The sequence below is a fragment of the Lycium ferocissimum genome, chromosome 4 (genome assembly GCF_029784015.1).
Source record: "Lycium ferocissimum isolate CSIRO_LF1 chromosome 4, AGI_CSIRO_Lferr_CH_V1, whole genome shotgun sequence".
Taxonomy (NCBI): domain Eukaryota; kingdom Viridiplantae; phylum Streptophyta; class Magnoliopsida; order Solanales; family Solanaceae; genus Lycium; species Lycium ferocissimum.
The window spans coordinates 37,410,452-37,427,481 of NC_081345.1; the positions used below are offsets into that span (position 1 = coordinate 37,410,452).

Consider the following 17,030-nt stretch of genomic DNA (forward strand, 5'->3'; position numbering starts at 1 on the left):
CTATAAAAGGCATACTATCACTCATTTTGTGCATATTACCCCCTTTCTTTTCATTTTGATCAATGACACAATTGAAATCTCCAAAGAATCATCCATGGGAGATTGATATTGTGAGCCATATTTTTTATGTCATTCCATAATTCCTCTCTTAAGTGTTGTTTACATCTTAGCATAAACAACTGTAATAAGAATAATTTCACCCTGCTCGTTAATACTACATGTAACTTGTTGTTCAATATCCTGGATAATTGTACAATCACAAAGTTGATCATAAAAAATCCATTGTTACAGTTGGAAAAAGCAAATTGATAACCCAACCATCTTTTGAATTTATCAATTTTGGTTCTTCTGCAAAAAAGGCTCCATCAAAGCAATGAAAGAGATTTTATGTCTCCTTTTGAGTTGTTTAAGTCTATCAAAGCAATGAAAGAGATTAAGTTCCATATATATGATGTACTTAATCATAAAAACTAAATAGATGAAATAGCTTTTGACTTTGATCTAGTCACAGTATTATGAGAATTTGTTCTTCCTCCTCCCCTTTTGCCTTTGCTAGTTCTTCCACCTCTAGTTTATTGATCTCTTGGTGAGGGGTTCATATGTTCGGTGAGAGGTTCATATGTTCAGTGCCTTGGAGGTGCTTAACTTGAGAGTTATTGGAGGTGAAAGTATGAACTAGTTGTTCTGCTTCTTCATCGCTGTCAGTGTCTTTCTCTTCTAGACTTTCATAGTCATCATCACTACTATCCTTGTTGTCCTCTTCTTCAGTAGTTTGTTCTTCTGCAGTGTGGTCACTGGTGTTTTCCTCTGATTCAGATGAAGAGACAATCTCTGTCTGATTATTCAAGTTGGGATCATCAGTGTTACTATTGTTGTCTTGAGTGTGTTCACTGGTTGAAACTAAGTTTTGAAACTGATTTTGTTGAGAATTATGAGGTTTAGTAACTCCCTCTTTTCTTTATTTGATACTCCCAGGTTAGTGATTTTTTCTTTTTCCCGCTTCCCTTGTTGTTTGTCCTTGCTTGCTGAAATTTCTAAGTGTCTGCTACCTCTTTGGCTATCTGCTTAACCTTGAAGGTATTGTGATTAGAATTTGGAGTTGGAGAACGGTCAACCGAAATCGCTCAACTTGACTACATATACACATATATATATATATATATATATATATATATATATATATATATATATATATGTGTGTGTGTGTGTGTGTGTGTGTGTGTGTGTGTGTGTGTGTGTGTGTGTGTGTGTGTGTGTGTGTGTGTGTGTGTGTGTGTGTGTGCGCGCGCGCGCGCGCTCAAGGCCGGCTGAAGCCTAAAGCAAGTAAAGCACTTGCTTTAGGCCCCAAACATTTTAAGGCCCCAAAATTACTAATATTACTAACTATTATGATATCAAGTATACAATATATAGTTTATTTAGAGTGAAATAATGATTTTAACTCATAAAATTTATTTATTTTTTCAAATGAAAGTCATGTCCAAACATAGTTTCAACATTCAATACGCCTTTTCAACTTCAATTATTCATCTTTTAACTTCAAATAAATATTGTCCAAACGAGCTGTAAATAATTTGAAGTACATATTCTTTTTTATTCTTTCTTGGTCTTTTTGTCAGATTCTCAAACAATATATATATATATATATATATATATATATATATATATATATATATATATATGAGTCGTATCAAATACTCCCTCTACCAGAATTTATGCACCTGACTTTCTGTTTTAGTTTATTTAATAAAAATGCATCTTTCATATTTGATGAGTTTCTAATCATATTTTCTGTTTTTAGCCTTAATAACGCACCCTCTTATAGGAATGATATGACATGTTTAAGATTACAAGATTCAAAGAAGATTTGTGGTATGTAATGCACACTTTAGTTTTAGCCAGATTCAAAAGATTTTACATTCTTAAACTTCGGGTCAATTCAAACTAAGACACATACAATAAAAGAACGAAAAATATTTAAAGACACATACAACAAAAGAACGAAAAATATTTACGGCCTTTTATTCAGGTTTGGCTATAGGCGATAAATTCCGTTGAGCCGCCCCTGTATAAGCTCCAACAAAATTAAGGCGCAATACCTTATCATCCATCTGGAAAAACATAAATCAAGATATAGTATTAAATATGCATCACTCAATCATTGAAAGCATATGCTTTATAAATACTCACTGTCGTAGAGTGTAGTGAAATGGTTAGCATTCCTGCATTTGTAACTATGGAAAAGGGCCAAATATACCCCTGTACTATTGGACAAGGGCTAAATATATCCTTCGTTATACTTTGAGTCCAAATATACTTCTACCGTTATATTATTGGTACAAATATACCCTTCCACCGTTAAAGTTGTCCAAAGTGGACATCCAATCCTACATGACACTAACAATAGATGAGGTGAATGCCACGTGGCATGCCACCTCACCATCCCTAACCCATTTTACCCCTCTTTTCTATTTGTTCTTCCACCACTAAATTTCCTTCCCCTCCACCACCATTGCCATCAATGCAACTTGAAAATCTTCGTTCCTATTGCACCACTTTCTTTTTGGGTTTTAATGCCTATCAATTGGACTGGGAAATCATTAGAGCACATTGAATGATTGAGGATCTAACATTCAGTACCATTATTAAACTTTTGATATCCAATGTCCGACCTGGATTACAAAGGTGAGGATTGAGTTTTGTCCATTCTGTCTTGGTATCTCGCGTTTGACATTGTTGTGAAAAAGCTACTTGCAACCATTTTATAAACTGAGTTTGTTGTGTAAAATGCTCGTCATTAATAATTAATTTGCGCTTCTATTACCTTTCGAAGTTTGATATATCTGGACATTTTATCCGTTTTGGATGAGGTCCGCCTTTTGCCATGTGGCGGCAATGATGGCAATGGTGGTGAAGGGGAAGGGAAATTTAGTGGTGAAGAACAAATAGAAGGGAGGGGTATAATGGGTTAGGAGTGGTGAGGTGGCATGCCACATGGCATCCACCTCATCTATTGTTAGTGTCATGTAGGATTGGATGTCCACTTTTAACAACTTTAACGATGGAAGGGTATATTTGAACCATTAGTATAACGGTAGGGTTATATTTAGACGCAAAGTATAACGAAGGATATATTTAGCCCTTTTCCAATAGTATAAGAGTATATTTGACCCTTTCCGGTTTTAACTGTAGAGGTGTTTTATTTTCAACTCTCGAAATTTATTTCGAATCTTGTAATAGGGAGTGCTTTGTTTCCTTGGTTAACCTGCCTAACACGAATATAGATAAGTTAAACTAGTGGCTTCGATCAAACCGAAAAACGGAAAAAAAAAAAAAAAAAAAAAAGAGTTAAACTCCCAAAACAGTTGGATAGTGATCGTGCTGTGCAGTTGCCGAAGAACTAGGATTATATATATTTGCACTCCAAGCTGGGCGATGTAACGAGTTGGTGGCCACGTGTCAATGTAACATGACATCCAAATATCCAATCAAATGATTAGAGCTGTCGCACAGCTAGCTGTGGAAATTAAATAGCTCCACAACAGTATTAAATCGCAAGAATATGATCTCCATACTTGGGATATGAAGACGACGAAATCCAATTGAAATTTGCACAAACAGTTGTCAACCCCATTATTAAATTTACTCCCTTCGTTTCATAATAAGTGATGTTTTTTAAATTTTATGACACCCCTTGTAGAGTATGTCACTCATAGAAAATAAGAAGTGTTTTACTAACTTATCCGTTATCAAATTTTACCAGTGTTTTACTAACTTATCCCTAATCAAATTTCACCTCTTTCCTAGAAAAGTTACTTAATTATTCTTGTTTATGCAAATAAGGGTAATTGTGGAAAAATAAGATCAATTTCTTCTTGAAATCTTAAAATGCCACTTATTTTGAAACAAAATGAAAAACCTAAAACATCACTTATTATGAAATGAAGGGAGTAGTATGCAAGAATATACTGATGACTTGAATTTGAAAAAGATAGGTATGACTAATTAAACATGTTAATTTCTTCCCCAGTGGTGTAAACACAATAGAACTGACACCAAACTATACTAATTTATCTTAGTTAATTAGACGTCATAATTGATGTAAACAGGAGTAAGTTTTTACCTTTGATATATTTGTCTATACTTACATCACTAATGTGTTATACTCTCTCTGTCCCAATTTATGTGATACTTTTCGCTTTTTGATATTCAGAAGGCAAGAACTTTGACCAACATTTTAAAATTTATTTTTTCACCTAATTGATATGAGAGAAATTGCAACTTATAATACTTTTCATGTAGTTTTCAAATATACAAATTTTAATCTTAAACTTTTGATCCAATTTAGCTTTAAAATTTAGTCTAATTGACTATCGAAAAATGAAAAATATCACATAATTGGGAGAGAGAGTATATATTAATTGGACTGATTCTTCAACGGAAGGAGTAATATATTAACATCCATGTGGGCGAAACATAAATCAAGATAATATCAAATAGAGTAAATAATTGCACATCACTCAATCTTTAAAGTCACCCGGATAATGATCGTGCTTGCAGTTTGCCTATGAAAAAACTAAGGGCCTGTTTGGAAAGCCACAGTTCAAAGTCACCTGTTGAATTACAATATCATTACACAAATTAGGGGAATCGTGTAATTACATCCAATTCAAGGGGGGCATGCACCCTGTAACATCCTTTTTAGTTTGTTTATTTTTTTACTTTAATTTCTTTTATTTTTAATTTATTTTTAATTTCTATTATTTTAGTTTTTTATATTTTTAATATTTTTTTATTTCTATAATTTTAATTTCTTTTTTATTTTTACTTTTGAATTATTTTTATTTTTTAAAATGTATTTTTCTTTTTATATTATTTATTTTTCATTTTCTTTCTTCTCATTCCCAACCTTGAGGAGTAATTGCTCGTATTTTTTATAATATATTTTATTCATTTAGCATAACCTTGTTATTATTCTAATAGTTGAAACTACACCTCTTAATATTGGAAAGAATGAGTTATTAACAAACTTGCATACACAAAAGTAGGAAGCTGAGGTTATAGACTTATATTTTTCCTTTCTTTTGAATTATTTACTTAAGTTACGTTGGAACTTACTTATGTAATGTGAGAATTTGACATAAGAGTATTATGTTGAATTTTTTTCTTTTGGATTTTGAATTTAGGTTATATTTCCAATTTTAAGTTATTTGCTTTCACATTGCATGTTGTTTATTTTTCACTTACATTGTTGGATTTTTTGTGTCAAACATTTGAATAATGTTATGGCATTATATTTATTAATTTATCAAACATCTAATCCATGACGTTCTCACAAAAAAAGAGTCTTCTTTAAGTTTTATAATTAATTAAAATTAAATATTAATTTGAAAATATATATCAATTATTTTTGTTACAATATTAGTTACAAATATATGATTATTAATCAATATATTTTCAAGAAACAATGTGTTATTAAATAACTGATTTAATATCATTTATAAAGGCAATATTTTTTAAATATTAATTTTTATTTTTAAATTAAACCGTAATTACATCGCGCAACCAACAAAGATACTTGTAATTACACCGTAATTACGTCGTACAAACAAACAATGCGTCAATTAGATTACACTACCGCGTAATTACTAGGTCAAATTACTACCCTAGTAATTACACCAATTCCAATTACCGGGTGGCTTTCCAAACAGGCCCTAACAGTTCAAAGTCACCTGTTGAAGTCAATATCATGGTGGCATCAGGCATGCATGTAACATCCGGACCAAAGACTAGAGCTGTCGCACAGCTGTAGATAAATTGCTCCACAATTGTTTTGAGGAGCAAGCCAAGTATCTCCATACTTGGATTTCAAGATAATAAAAACCAATTGAAATTGCCACAAAACAGCTGTTACCCCTTTAAATATCAATATACTAGTTGACTCAAAAATAAAAAAGGCCGAACCCATCGACAAACACAAGCCTTCGTCACTTCTTTCACCTCAAAGACATGGTGTTCTTCGTTGGAAAGGGCGCTGGGGCCATTCCTATTCCACTTAGACACTTTTTGCACCGTTATCGAGCAAAACCAACACTAGTAGTCTCCTACGTGGATTAAGTAGCCAATTAAATTGTGACTCATTTAAATTGTGTCAACTCAATTAAATTGCGCCAACTCATTTTAATTGTAAATTCACTAATTTGTAAATTCGTGGAGTTTTGATCATTAAAAATTGGGGCTTTCGGTCCGATTGATGTGCAATGAGTGGCGCGCCCTTTGGTGTTGGTTTTGCTCGATAACGGTGCAAAAAGTGTCTAAGGGAATAGGAATGACCCAAAAGTGTTTAAATGGAATAAGGGTCGTAGTATGACTAAATATAAAAAACTGTAGTATGACTAAATAAAGTATGCCTTGTTTCTCCATTTCAATTTGTGTGCCTTGTTTTCATTTTTAGTATATCTATAAAGAATGTCATTTTCTATATTTAAATAGTAATGGGAAAAGAACACAAATACCAATTAAACAAACTAATTACTTAGTTCTATCCCTTTACATTCGTACTCCCAAAACTAAACACCCTTTCTACCCATCGTAACTTTTATAGGTAATTGTCTCTTTTTATTTTTTTATTTCTTTACTTCTTTTCTTCTTTTCATTGTGTTCTCCTTTTAAATATATTCTTGTTTTTTTCTTTATTTTTTTTTCTTTTTTCTCCTTTTTGTTCATTTATTTTTTTCCCAAATATTGTTATTCTTTATTTTCTTTTTTCATCATAATCTGATTCTATTTTAATTCTAGTTCCATTTTTTTTCTTTTTTCTTCTTTATTTCTTGTTCCTTTTTTAATTTTATTTAATTTTTTTTCTTTTTTTTTTCTCATAATCTAATTTCATTCATTATTATTTTTTTTGCTCCTTTTCTTTTATTTTTTCTCTATAATCTAATTTCATTCACTTTTGTTGCTCTTTTTCTTTATTCTTCTTTTTTAATTTCTAGTAATTGTCATTCACTTTTTTCTCCTTTTCTATATATATATTTCTTGCAAATTATTTTTCTTTATTTTTTTCATTAATTCCATACACCTTTTGGCTCCTTTATTTTTTTCTATATGAACAAAACAAGATAACTGATATAGTGTATTTTTAATTTTTAATTTATTTTTTTCTATATCAATTATCAAAAAACAAACTTATTCTAGCATAAAGAATACCAAATCGAGCTTGCAAATTGAAGTATATTGTTGCAATATATTATGGTACACACATGATATATATTATATACTAACAGGGTATTATAGAAGATTAGTTCATTCCTTCAAAAAGCACTCCTCAATCCTCTATGATACCCACATGGTATATATCATATACTGACAGGGTATCATAGAGGATGACCGTTCATTCCTTCAAGAAAAAAACCCAGTCCTCTATGATACCAAAACTGTACAGATCATACATTGGTAGGGTATCGTAGATGGTAGATTCAATTTTTAACAAACATTACTCAGTCCTCTATGAAGCTCACATGATATATATCATATGCTAATAGGATATCATAAAGGATTGGTTCATTCCTTCAAAAGAAAACACTCCTCAGTCCTTTAGGATACCCATATGATATTTATCATATACTGACAGGGTATCATAGATGACTACTTCATTTCTTTAAGAAAAACACAACTAAATCCTCTACGCTACCCACATGGTATATATCATATACTGACAGGGTATCATAAAAGTTTGATTCATTCCTTCAAGAAAACACTCAATCCCCTATGGCACCTACCTGATATACCATATACTGAAAAGGTATCATAGAGGACTAACAGTTCATTAATTCAAGAAAAACACTCAATCCTATATTATATCATATACTGACAGGGTATCATAAAGGACTGATGCATTCCTTCGAAAGAAATCTCTTTAGTCTTTTATGATATCGACGTAGAATATATCACAAACTGACATGGTATCATAAAGGACAGGTTCATTCCTTTAAAAGAAAAAAAATTATAATAAAATACAACAAATAGTGTTTAAGCTTACATTTTTACATTTTAATTTTTCTATCAATTTTAGCAAGTTAATTTTTGTTAAAAGGGTTATAAAAAATAGAGTCTTATTTTAGATATAAGTTTTGTTTTCTTTTCAAAAGAGATTTTTTTTTTTTTATTAATTTAGGTTTTATTAAATAAGCTTGTGACTCTAGTATTTATATTAATTATTTGTTGTTGTAGTCTGATTATTTATTTTTTCTATATGTTTATTAATATAAAATAATAAGTTAATATTTTCTTTATGTTTTATTTTTATCCTTCAAAAGAAAAAGAAAATAAAAAAGAAAAGGACAAAATAGGAAGAAAAAAAAAACCAAAATGAAAAGAACATAACACATAACCCACGTGGGAACGTACAAATAAAAAGGAAAAAGAGAAGAAAGAGAAACTAATAAACAAAAAAAAAGAAAAGAAAATTAAGACACAACATTAAATTGCTTGGTGTTTTCTAATGACAAGAGAAGCTAGACATTTTCCGGTAAAAAAAATTCAGCCGTGGGAATATTTGTGAAATTAGTTTATGGAGGGGGCATTTTCGTGAAATAATTTGCCTATAGTGAACATTTTGTGTTGTTTTCCCTGTATACTAGTATATACTACTTAATGTATGGAGTACTACACACTACATACTAATTGAGGGATCACTAAAGTTCCAAACAGCTTATAAGTTTCTATTGGCCATGATATCAGCTAGTTGAATTTTTCTCTCTGAATGTAAGGAAAAGATTCACACATAAGAGGACATAAAAAATCAGACCACCTCGATTTTTTATTTTTTATTTTACTGTATGAACCGTTGCATTTGAAGGATAGTATTTACAGATCAAATACCAATGCATAGATGGCCCCTTAAGTTGTCATCACTTTTCATTTAGACACCTCAATTGAGCATATTTCCTATTAGGCATACACTTAATCTATTTCATGCTTTAATAGCGTTGCTGATTGCTTGATATGATTACAAGTAAGACAGACTTTTAGTTACGAATGGGTGATTGTAAATTTCATTAAATTGAGACATACAAGCAGGTTAAAATTGAATAGGCTCGCTTAGTGGGACAATTGCCGGTCATAGCCCCTGGCTTAGGTTGGAAATTAAGGATTGTAGAAGTCATTAAAGTAGTAGGCAACTAGCTCGATCGAGAGGGTGTTAATTAGTTGTGCTTTGAAAACTATGCTTTGGTGGTAAATGTACTTCATTACATCTGAAACTGAATGCTATAAATGTGGAATTCAAAAAACAAACTCCAAAGTAAAATACAATGACACTAGCACCTAGTCCTGAATAAACAAGTTGAGGTCGACTATATGAATTTTCACTGACCAGATGTTTTCATAATCATAATTCATGTCATTAGACTGCCAAATGAATTTCAAAGAAACAGAGTAATCTTGATCTTGTTATATTATATTGTTGATGGATATGGGTCTTCTCCAAGCAGAAGGGACCTCAAAATAGCTTCCCCAACCGGACCAACATGCCATAAAGCATGTCCTCCATCACCAACTTCATGATAATGAACCCAACGTAGCCTTTTGGATACATATCTTTGTAAGTGACACGGCACTATCTTGTCCTCACAACCTTGCCAAATATGAACTGACCTTTCATTTTCAGTAAGTGGATTACCAAATTCTAGTGGATCAAAGTCCCACTTTCCATAAGCCAAACTAAAATCTTGGAGAAGAGACTCAAAATCACTTTGCTTCGGATAAAGTTTCTGCAAATTAATTAAAACATTTGTCAAGAGAAAAGTTTTGGAAACAAATTACTAGTTAAGTACGTAAAAGATGAAGCTTACCGGGTCAAAAACTTCCAATCTATTTGCATTCTTTGCTACTTCTATGTCCTTCTTGCTAAACAAAGACGAATTGCCCGACAAAACACGATTCGATTTTTGTGTGAAAAATGAGTAGAGTAGGCCAGGAGCATAGCGCGCGAGCCAAATGACTATTCGCCAAAGCTTGTTAGCGTGATCGTTCTTGATCATATCATGAGGAAGCGAGTTCCATTTGTAGTTGATTATCGGAACAACAAAAGCCACACCTATTAGTCTGTGTGGTATGCGTCTGAGGCAATTCCAGGCAGGATAGCTTCCAGCAGATACTGAAATTAGATAGAATTTTGATCCTATTTGTAGTTGATCGGCTAGTTCTTCGATATCAGAAGCCTCACTATCTAATGACCTTCTAGGATTTTGATCACTTTCCCCATATCCAGCTCTATCAAACTGTAGCATATAGATTCTCATCCCCTCTAGGATTTCCTAAAGAATAAAGAGAGTTAATAGATTTCCAAGGAACAAGTTTTTTTTAGAAATTAACATTGTTTAATTTGGAGCTAAAAGCTGACATTAATAGACAAATAAGATGTCCTTCCCTGTCTATGAGATATCAAAACAACCATGTTACAAATTTGATGGTATATCTAATATTGTACTATGTTGTCATTGTGGCACTCTCAAATACTCCAACCATCCCGTTTCATGTGATGTGATGGTGTTTGACTGGATATGAAATTTAAGAAAAGAAAGAAAGATAGATTTTTAAAACTTGGGTCTAAAACAAATCATGAATATTTGTATGGTTACAAATTATATCTTTAAGGAAAAATGAGAAGTTTAAAATTACTAACATAATTTTTAAATAGAAATGTGGCAATTCTTTTTTAGACAGACTAGAAAGGAAAATATCACGCATCAAAAGAGATGGAGGAAGTAGTACTCATTGTTTAGGTTCGGATAACGATTTGATTTGATTCATCGATGTGTATTGTTTAAGAGTTTTGCATTATTATATCATGGAGCATAATTTTCCTTGGGGACTAAAAGCATCATTGTTCAAGATTAGGAAAGAAAAAGAGATAATGGTCAAACACAAACTTGAACTATATTTTTTTGTGAGTTTCCCATTTTTACCATTAACTCAAAGAAAAATGAATTACTCCAACTAAAATGTTGAAAAGAGTAAGCTTATATTCATACTTGGGTTGCAAGAAAATCCTTATCTTTGGAGCTGTTAATGCCATGAACAAGGATGATTCTGTGAATGGATTTGTTAATTGTGACTCCTCTTTCTCTGTATGCCAGATATCTTCCATCCTTTAGTCTGATTCTTGGTGAATTAACACCTCTCTTCAATTCCGCATTCGATGAAATACTGTGTGTTTGCTGAGGATTAGAATATCCCACCAAACTTAAAATTGAAACTGTAATTTTCTTGAAAAGCATCTCCATGAGGGAGATGAAAACCAACAGAAGCAAGATAACAAGTTTCCTTAAATCCATTTCTTGGGGAGAGACGGAGGAAAAAATTGATTTGGGCTTACAATGAAGTTGCTATTTTTATAAACGGGACAGGCCAAATCAGGGCGAGGCAAGGGATTTCTTATGCGGGCAAATGAAAGTAGGAAGGTACTAGAAACAAATTTTAATGTTTTAGTACAAATTTTAATGTTTTAGTACCTCCGTCCATTTTTATTTATATTATATATTAAAAATAAATGTTCACTTTTACTTGTACAATTTGACAAATCAAGAAATAACTTACAATTTCATACCTATTTTACTCTTAGTATTAATTTTTGAGTTGAAAATTTTAATAAATTGTTAGTGGTTGCACAACTTTTAAAGTATGTTTAATTGATTTTGATCATTAGATAATTAAGAAAAAGTTTGATTGATTTCGATCTTAGTAATAATTAGATGTGATATAGTAAAATCGTTATTCTATTTATGCCTCCTTAATGTTGTGTCAAGTCAATGATATGTGCACATTCTAGAGTTATCATCTCTATTAGCTCGTCGACCGTTGAGCACTTGAGCTGTGCCAGTGCGTATATTTTTGAAACAGATAATGATACGATTTATTATACTCCACCAATTGAAAGGAGAAATGAAAAAGTCCTAGTTAATTAGCTTTAGACTCTTCCTCTATTTTTCTTTCTCTGCAGAGTTGTTATGTAATTTCAGCGAGCTTCCAATTCCAAATTCTATCAAGTAATGAAATATATAGGTTCTGTGTCGATACAAATGATGAATCACCCAATCCAAATCCATCTTGCGCAGACGGGAGACGATGGCACGATGCACACCGGAGAACAATATGGAAAGAGATACTCCGTTGATAGTCTAGACCTTCTATCCACTAACTTTCTAAATCAGAAAGCGCAAAAGTTGACATTGAGATAAATTACTTAGTACTCAAATGTTAGTTAATTTTAGGTGATTCAAAAATTCCGGTGAATAGGTGCCTTCTTAGTGTGAATAGATGCCTTCTATTCTTAGGGGTCGCAACTTTTCATTGAAAAGGTGTGTTAAGTTCTTTCTACGCCTTATATATATTAGGTTTCCTGTAGATTTTCAGCACTTAGAAAATATTCTAGCCTTACAAATATTCTAGCAATACAAAATTCCTGCAACATAAAATTCTACATTCTTCCTCTTCCTTTTCTACACAAAGCAGTTGAGAGATTAAGAGTTCTTCGGAACTTTTATTTGAGTGCATACTAAAAGTTCCTGAGTGGTTCGTTGTATCTTGGGAGTAGGACGTCATTCAGCTGTTGTACCCGGATAGCGGCGGATTTCTACTCTGAAGAGAGCGCCAACCATAGCGTGCCTCGAACTGGTTTTTCACTTTCAAAATTTACAACTTCTTTTTTTGTTAATTGTTGTATCTTGTGTGTCATTATTTGTTCTTCTTTTAGTATCTCCATCTTTTTTGTAGAGTACATTTTTTCCAACATCAAATGTATTAGTAAAATATCCACGATATATAAGCAGTCCAAGTGTCTAACTGTGGTTTATGGGTGCATGTAAATGCTTTCCGTGGCGGGCCAGAAATCTCAATTTGGTGTTGTCAAAAAGAATGTAAGTATATTGTGAATAATTATTTTCTCCATCAAGTCAATTTAACCAGTTGTAGCTGGTTCAATTTATCAAATCAGGTTTACCGTTTGCTATGAAGATTTACTTATTATTGTAAGTGAACTTAATCCGACGATATAAAAAATCTATATACTAACGGCGCACATAACTTAAACTCGCGAAAAAAGAATTACCAGTGTAATACATAGAAGTTAAACTTTCTGAACTATGCAATATAATAGAAAGACTGCATAACAAGACACAACCAAACTTGAATCTTTTTTTTGTTTTGTTTTTTCCCAAAGGGGATAAATTTCTTACTTCAAAAGACAAATAATTCGTGAAGAAAAAGAAATTTTACATTTTTTGATGATGAAGAAACTTAATATCTAGTAACATGAGCAATGAAGGAATCCATCTCCATTTGATGATCTCCGCCATCCTTCACCGATTCTCTGACTTGCTTACCAAATTCAATGGCACGCATTCTCATCTCATGTCCTTCTTCAGAAGCCATCAATTTTTCAACAGCATTTTTTATTGTAGTTGAATCAATTGTATCATCACGATTCTCCCAATTCTTTACGACGACACCAATTTTAAGCACATCTGTCACAAAAACGGCATTTCTGGGCTGATCAAATTGCATAGGCCATGTCGCTATTGGAACTCCCATAGTAATGCTCTCCATGCACGAATTCCATCCACAGTGACTCATGAACCCACCAGTTGATTTATGTGCCAAGATTTCCAATTGGGGCGCCCAATCTTTAACGATAATTCCTGTTTCTTTTACTTTGTCTTCATACCCTTTTGGGATTTGGACTTCCCCTTCTCCTTTCGTAACATCTCTCATTACCCAAATGAACTTCTGTTGGCTTTTCTCCAACCCGATTGCGAGCTCTTTGATTTGTTCCGTAGATAATGAGGTTGTTGTTCCGAAAGAAATGAGAATCACTGAACTTGGGGCTTGTTTGTCTAGCCACTCTAAGCATTCGTGGCGAGTGCTCTTGAAGTACGTTATCCCTGATATAGTCACTGGATTGAATGGGCCAATAGCCCATTGCTTGCGAATTCCGAGTAACCTATTGAACCTTGTGAGTGTTTCAAGATAAGGACCCTCGAGAACTTTGCAAGTATCATATAAGTTCCCGGAGCTGAATTTGTTACAACTTTGTTGTAATCGCAGAAACTCCGTGAACTCAGGTGTGAAAGTACTTTTAAGAGTTGGAAGTCCTTCTGGAATGTAAACACCAGATGGGAGTAAAAATTTCTCAGCCAATTTCCCAAGGAACGAAGGGAGATGGAGGCGGTTTTTGATGACATCCCAAAACAGAGAGCTAATGCTAAAAGCAGAAATAGCATGAAAACAATAGGCTTCGGCATTTTGTATAGACACAACCGCGTCTCGTACAGTGGAAGCCATCATGGAATCATAAATGATCACAACTCTACGAGTTGTGCTCGAAAGCTTCTTGATAAATGCAGTCACAGGCTCGCGTAATGTTAAAGATGCATCGAGTACTGATGCTATGAGTTTTGAGATGGTTTCAGAAGAAATATTATCTGAACAATTAGTAGAGGACATAAAAGAAGACGGGGTTGGGAATTCTTGGAAATGAATGAAACTATTAGTAGCAGCGGCTAAGTCCCAACCGTGGATTCGAGCCTTAGCCTGAGTAATTGCTGTACTAAAACCAACATAATGAATTGGTATGTCGTATGAAGAAATAAGACGAGAGAGATGGAGGAATTGATTGAGGTGTCCTTGAGCCGGAAAAGAAACCATAACTATAGCAATTTGGTCATGGTTTTGATCAGAAGAATTAGCAGCCATTGCAACAAGTTAATTACCTTGTATACGATTCTTGTTTTTGGCTGTTCCTTGACAACAACAAAGCCTGCTTTTATATGTGATACAAATCCAAGAATACCAGAAAATTAAATAGCATCTGGGGAATGTTCACCATGCAAGCAAAAGAAACATAGCCAAGAGCTTCGGAAAAGTCAAAATCTGTTATAACTTGTACTCTAATTAAAGTCCAATTTTTTTTATTTAATTGAAATTGCTGTTTGCTTACTTTTTCCGGATTTTGTTCTTACTACCATCCCAGTCCCCAGAGCTCTAGAACAGTAGTGGAATCAGAATTTTTACTAAGAAAGTTTAAAAATATAAAAGACTAAACAAACGAAAAAATAAAAAGGAATCAATATATATATATATATATATATATATATATATATATTTAACCTTGTAAATACAAGATAATCTTTTATCGAAGGGTGTTCGGCCTAGTCACCACCTGGCTCCGCCCTGCCTGGAAGATACAACTGTCGCTACCGTTGAGATCACAAAAGATAGGGTCCATCATTTGGTTTATGCTACACCACTTACTTATAAGTCAAACTCATTTCGACGTTTTCATAATTAATTTTCCTTATGTACAGCTCTGCTTCCTTTCTTCTCCTCACGATGATTCTTTCTATTCTTTATTATGATATTGTTTTACAAAATATATACAACAGATTTGTGTTATTTATTTACTCCCATTTCTTCCTCTTTAATTTTTTTCCTTTGTTTTTTTTGGTTCCGTAATTTCTTTTTTCGACCTGCTTGAAATGCTTTTTCCTTGAGTATCTATCAGAAATAGTCTCTCTACCTCCTAAGATACAGACTTTATTATGTGTCTCACACATCTGACATTAGGTGCAAATATATCTCTCGACTTTGCGATTTAGAGCAAATATACCCCTCGTTAAGAAAGTAGTACATATATACCCCTGTCGTTACACAAATGGTGCAAATATATCCTTTTCGCTGATAGAAATTTTTTTTAAAAACATTTAGCTTATTTTTCAATTAAGAAAATATCACGTGACTTTAAGAAAATTAAGTCTACCCATTTTTTTAGTAGACTTTTTTTTTAAGCCACAAGGCAATTTTTTTTTTTCTAATGGGTTGTCTGGTCCGTTTTTTTTTAAAAAAAAAAATCTCCTTGGCTTAAAAAAAAAATCTACCCATTTTCTTAAACGAACAAGACCCGACCCATCAAGAAAAAAATTACCACGTGGCTTTAAAAAAATAAGTTTACTAAAAAATGGGTAGATTATTTTTAAAGCTATGTGACAGTTTTTTTTATAAAAAACAAGCTAAATGATTTTTTTTTTTAAAAATAGTCAGCAAAAATGGTATATTTGCACCATTTGTATAATGGCAGGGGCATATATGCTCCACTTTTTTAACGAGAGGTATATCTGCTCTAAATCACAAAGTTGAGAGGTATATTTTTACTTTTATTGTATTGGAGACCAACTTCAACCATATGGTCATTCCTAAGATTTTATACAATTCATTCCATCACGGTTGCTATAAATTCACACTACGTATCGAGGCGGATGTAGACAGTTGCTTACGGGTTCACACGAACTTTGTAGTTTTTTTTTTCAAATTCTGTATATTGAAAAATCTATGAAAATTTTATAACTATTTGATTGTAGACTAATTATAATTATAATATTAACTTGAAGTGGCTATAAATTTAATTGATATCTCTAAAATGTTTGATGATAGTAATATTTACGCCCCAACAACTTTTTACAAGGTTTCTAGCTCACCAATAAAAAGTTTGTGTAGCAGGTGGGCGGATATCAAAAGTTAAAAATAAATAAGGAAGAGAAATTCATATTAACTTATAGGCTTTTGGTAGGTTAAAAGTGCTTTTTTGTTTTGTTAAAAAAAAAAAAGTACTTATGTTAAAAAAGGGAAGTAGTTGGCCAAACTTTTGGAGAAAATAAGTGCCTATGTGTGTAGCAAAACCTGTTTTTCAGAAGTTAAAAAAAATAACTTTTCCCCAAAGTTTTTTATTGACAAGCACTTTTGAGAAATTACACTTAGAAGCACCTTTTAAAAGTTTGGTCAAACACTAATAGCTGCTCAAAAGTGTATTTTAAATTAGTTGGTCAAACACTGTTTTTCGCTAAAAGTATTTTTTAAAATAAGCTGATTTTAAAAATTTGGCTACACAATACTAGTATGAACTTTCCTAGCATTTGGAAGAATTTCGATATCACATAGGTGCAGTAGCTACATGCATCTCTTCCGTCCATTTACTG

At 32.5% G+C, this 17,030-nt stretch overlaps 1 protein-coding gene across 1 annotated transcript; it reads right to left on the bottom strand.

Annotated features, from left to right (window-relative positions):
- Positions 1-13,299: 13,299 nt before the first annotated feature.
- On the bottom strand, positions 13,300-14,754 carry LOC132054012 (zeatin O-glucosyltransferase-like). The gene has a single exon (XM_059446096.1). The coding sequence runs from the start codon at positions 14,752-14,754 to the stop codon at positions 13,300-13,302; it is 1,455 nt and encodes a 484-aa protein (XP_059302079.1).
- Between the last annotated feature and the right edge of the window lie 2,276 nt (positions 14,755-17,030).